Source organism: Hipposideros armiger, unplaced genomic scaffold (genome assembly GCF_001890085.2).
Source record: "Hipposideros armiger isolate ML-2016 unplaced genomic scaffold, ASM189008v1 scaffold_32, whole genome shotgun sequence".
NCBI lineage: Eukaryota > Metazoa > Chordata > Mammalia > Chiroptera > Hipposideridae > Hipposideros > Hipposideros armiger.
The window spans coordinates 173,970-177,143 of NW_017731382.1; the positions used below are offsets into that span (position 1 = coordinate 173,970).

A 3,174-nucleotide genomic window follows, 5' to 3' on the forward strand; every position below is an offset into this window, starting at 1 on the left:
CTCTCATCCACCCCCATCCCACCCCACTCCCCGGGCGGCCTCATGAGAAGGAGGGACAGGCCTGCAGCCCTGGTCTCAAGGACCAGGAGGCAGCTGAACTGGGCAGCCTGGCTCCAAAACTGAGGTCTCAGGGGAACACAGTCCCCTCCACCTGGACCTACGTCCAGTGGGGACCCCACCTCCACCCTCTAGGAGCAGGAGGGTCCAGCCCTGAGGGACTCAGTAATTGGTCCCAGCCTCTGCTCCTGCAGCAGCTGAGCTGGGTGGGTAGAAGCCTGTGAGGTCTGTGCCCCGGGCAGCGCCTGGGAGGTCTGCCACCCCCGGAGCCTAGCCAAGCCCCCACCCAGAGCCACTGAGGGGGACTACCCAGCATCCTTTGCAGGCTTCACCCAGAGGCTGGGATTCCAGTGCAGGCTGAGAGAGGGAGTGGGCGGAGGGATGAGAGAGCAGTGTCCCATCTACACCCAGGCCAGCCCCACACTTGTAGACAAAGCTTGCCCTCCACTCCACCTTTCTGTCTGGGAGTTGTGGACTACCGACGGGGCTCTCCAAAGGGTGGGCGACAGCCAGCCTGGGCCAGGCCAGCCTGCGGTGGGTTCTGGAAGCATAAGAATGCCCCCAGACTAATGAATCACCCACACTTTGGATGGAGCTGGGGTCACAGCTTGGGGGCCAGAGAAGTCTTAGGGACACCTCCCTTGGTGGATGTTGAGGACCAGGGCTTCTCTGAGTAGGACTCCCATTATAGGTTCTGTGGAACCCCATCTCCTCACTGCTGAGTCCAGCCTGTCTGGCTCCCAAGGCCCTGGGCAGTCCCTAACACCAGAGTCCCCCTCACCCCCATGCCCAGGCAGACAGACACACAGACCACAGACACACAGATTTGCTCACGTCTGATGCCCCTCCTCCAGCACAGCTGGCCACACCCACAGCAGCCCTAGGACAGCCCTGAAGAGTCCCTCAGCCCTGCAGCTCCTAGGTCATGGCCACCCCCACTGCAGTCCCCACCCACATTATTTTCCTGTCTGGACAGTGGGCCAGAGCGACCCTCCACAACCCTACCAGGCAGCACGCAGGGGCAGGCAGCTGACCCCAAAGAGGTAGGGGGCACCTGGAGGCTCTCCCCTGCCCTGCCCAGCCCCAGCCCACAGGACATGAGAGCCAGACACCTGACAAAGACAGCTTCACAAAGAGAGAGGGTCACTGGCTGGTTCCAAGAGAGGCGGCTATTGGGGGGGAGGGAGGGGAGCGGCAGCAGTGGGGTGGTGAGGTAATGCCGGATGCTGCCTGCCACTGCTTTTGGAGCAGTTTTGACAATTTTGGCCTGTCAGGGGCTGCAGAGGGCCAGGTAAGGCCCCTGGGGGAGCTGGAAATCCATCCCAATGTGTGTGTGTGGGTCACTGGGGTGGACACTGGAGGCCTCCTTCCTGAGCCCCAGTGACCATCATCCCAGACCAGCTGCTGGCCAGGCAGAGCCAGGCCCCTGGCGACCGCAGACCACACCCAAAGGGCTGCCAGTAGAGGCTGCCTCTGCCAGGTGCTGGCCTCCTGGACCCACCCTTCAACCTGGACTCTTCTGCCCACATTTCCCCCGCCCCAACCTGCTGGGTCCACCCACTCACACTGGTCAAGGGGAGCTGGTACCACTGGGTGGCCTGTGCCCTCCATTCCTGCCTGCCTCCCAGGAAAAGCCAGTCTTCCCCTGGGCCCAGAGAACCCAGGGTCCGTGACGTAGGGCACCCAGCCCTGACTCTTCCAGCCTGTGGGCGAGACCCTACATGACAGAACCCAACAGCCCTCAGGTCAGGGGCCCGTGGGGGTGCTGGCCTCTCCCCAGGGCAGGAAGGCCCCTGGGGGAAGCTGTACGACCCACCCCCCAAAGGGACAGAGCACTGAGAGCACAGACCCAGGGTCACTGACACCTGTGATCACACACCATGAAGCTCCCAACACTTAGGGTGGGGGCTCCTGGCACGGTAAGTGGGGGGGATACAGAGCTTCTGGGCTACAAATGGGTGTGCAGGAGGGGAGTGGGGAAACTGCCCCTCAGACTCTCGGCTTCTGGAGCCCAGTCCCCTCCTGCTGGGGTGGGGACTGGGCGGAGGCTGGAAGATCTGAAAAGCCCCCCAGGTCTGTAGGCCCAGGGGAGGGGTGCGCCCCTCTGCCCCAAGCCCTGGTCCAGCCTCACTCTGTCCTGCTGCACCAGGGGCCTGGGCTGGGCGGGGTAGCCAGCTACGAATGGTCCCGGCCCCCAAGCCCCCACCCAGCAGGCCCTGGGACTCTGCGCTTTCCAGACGCTCCTCCACCTTCTGGTCCAGGTTCGTCCTGTTCTGAGTTGGTTTGGGAGTGGGGGAGGGGACACGAAGGCCATCTTCTCCTCTAACCCCATGGGCAGGCTTAGGCAGGGCTGGAGGCCCCCAGTGCTGAAAGTTCAACGTGTGTGGAGGGTTGGGGGGGGGGTACGATGCCCCTCCCCCAAGATGCAGGGTGCTTTTCCTGAGGTTCTCCTTACCTCTGAGCTACAGATGCGGAAGGACCTACGGGGCTGTTGGGAAGTCAGCCTCCCAAGAACATGGTGTTAAAACACAGCCCCCTCCTCCCACTGTAATTTCAGGGAGGGAGCTCGGCCACCCGCCCCAATTACGGCCCGAGGGGCTGACTCCGTGGGTGGGGGCAGCAGCTCCTCTCTGAAAGTCTGACAGCCCCGTGAGGACGCCCCCTTCCAAGCTTCAGCCCACATCAGTGGCCCTTTCACATTCAGGGGGTCTCTCCTTCAGAGAGGGTGCGGGGGGCGCTGCGCGGAGGAGGCCAGGCGGAGAAGAAAGGGAGCCCCCGGGGAGGGGGCGGCCCCGGCCCGCCCCGGCCCGCCCGCCCCGCCGCCTATTGGCCCCGCGCCGCTATATCTGGGCGCCCACCCGGCGCGAGGCCACCGCCATCCGAACCGTGTCCGCGCCGCCGTGCACCCGCCCGTCCCGGTCCCGAAGTGCCCGCCGCCCGCCCTCCGCGCTCCCGCGCTTCGTTCCGCCAGGCCGCGCCCAGCTGGAATGCAGAGATCGCCGCCCGGCTACGGCGCACAGGACGACCCGCCAGCCCGACGCGACTGTGCGTGGGCCCCGGGCCCCGCTGAGCTGCGCGGCCTCCCCGCGGTCCCCGCCGTCCCCGCAGCGCCCGCCT

General features: G+C 65.3%; 1 protein-coding gene across 1 annotated transcript in view; it reads left to right on the forward strand.

Moving 5' to 3' along the window:
• The first annotated feature begins 1,273 nt into the window (after window positions 1-1,273).
• SOX18 (SRY-box transcription factor 18) overlaps window positions 1,274-3,174 on the forward strand; it is a 3,575-nt gene continuing 1,674 nt past the window's right edge. The window contains exons 1-2 of the mRNA XM_019637148.1: window positions 1,274-1,348; window positions 2,778-3,102. Coding sequence (XP_019492693.1) covers window positions 1,274-1,348; window positions 2,778-3,102 — 400 coding nt within the window. The remainder of the gene's footprint in view (window positions 1,349-2,777; window positions 3,103-3,174) is intronic.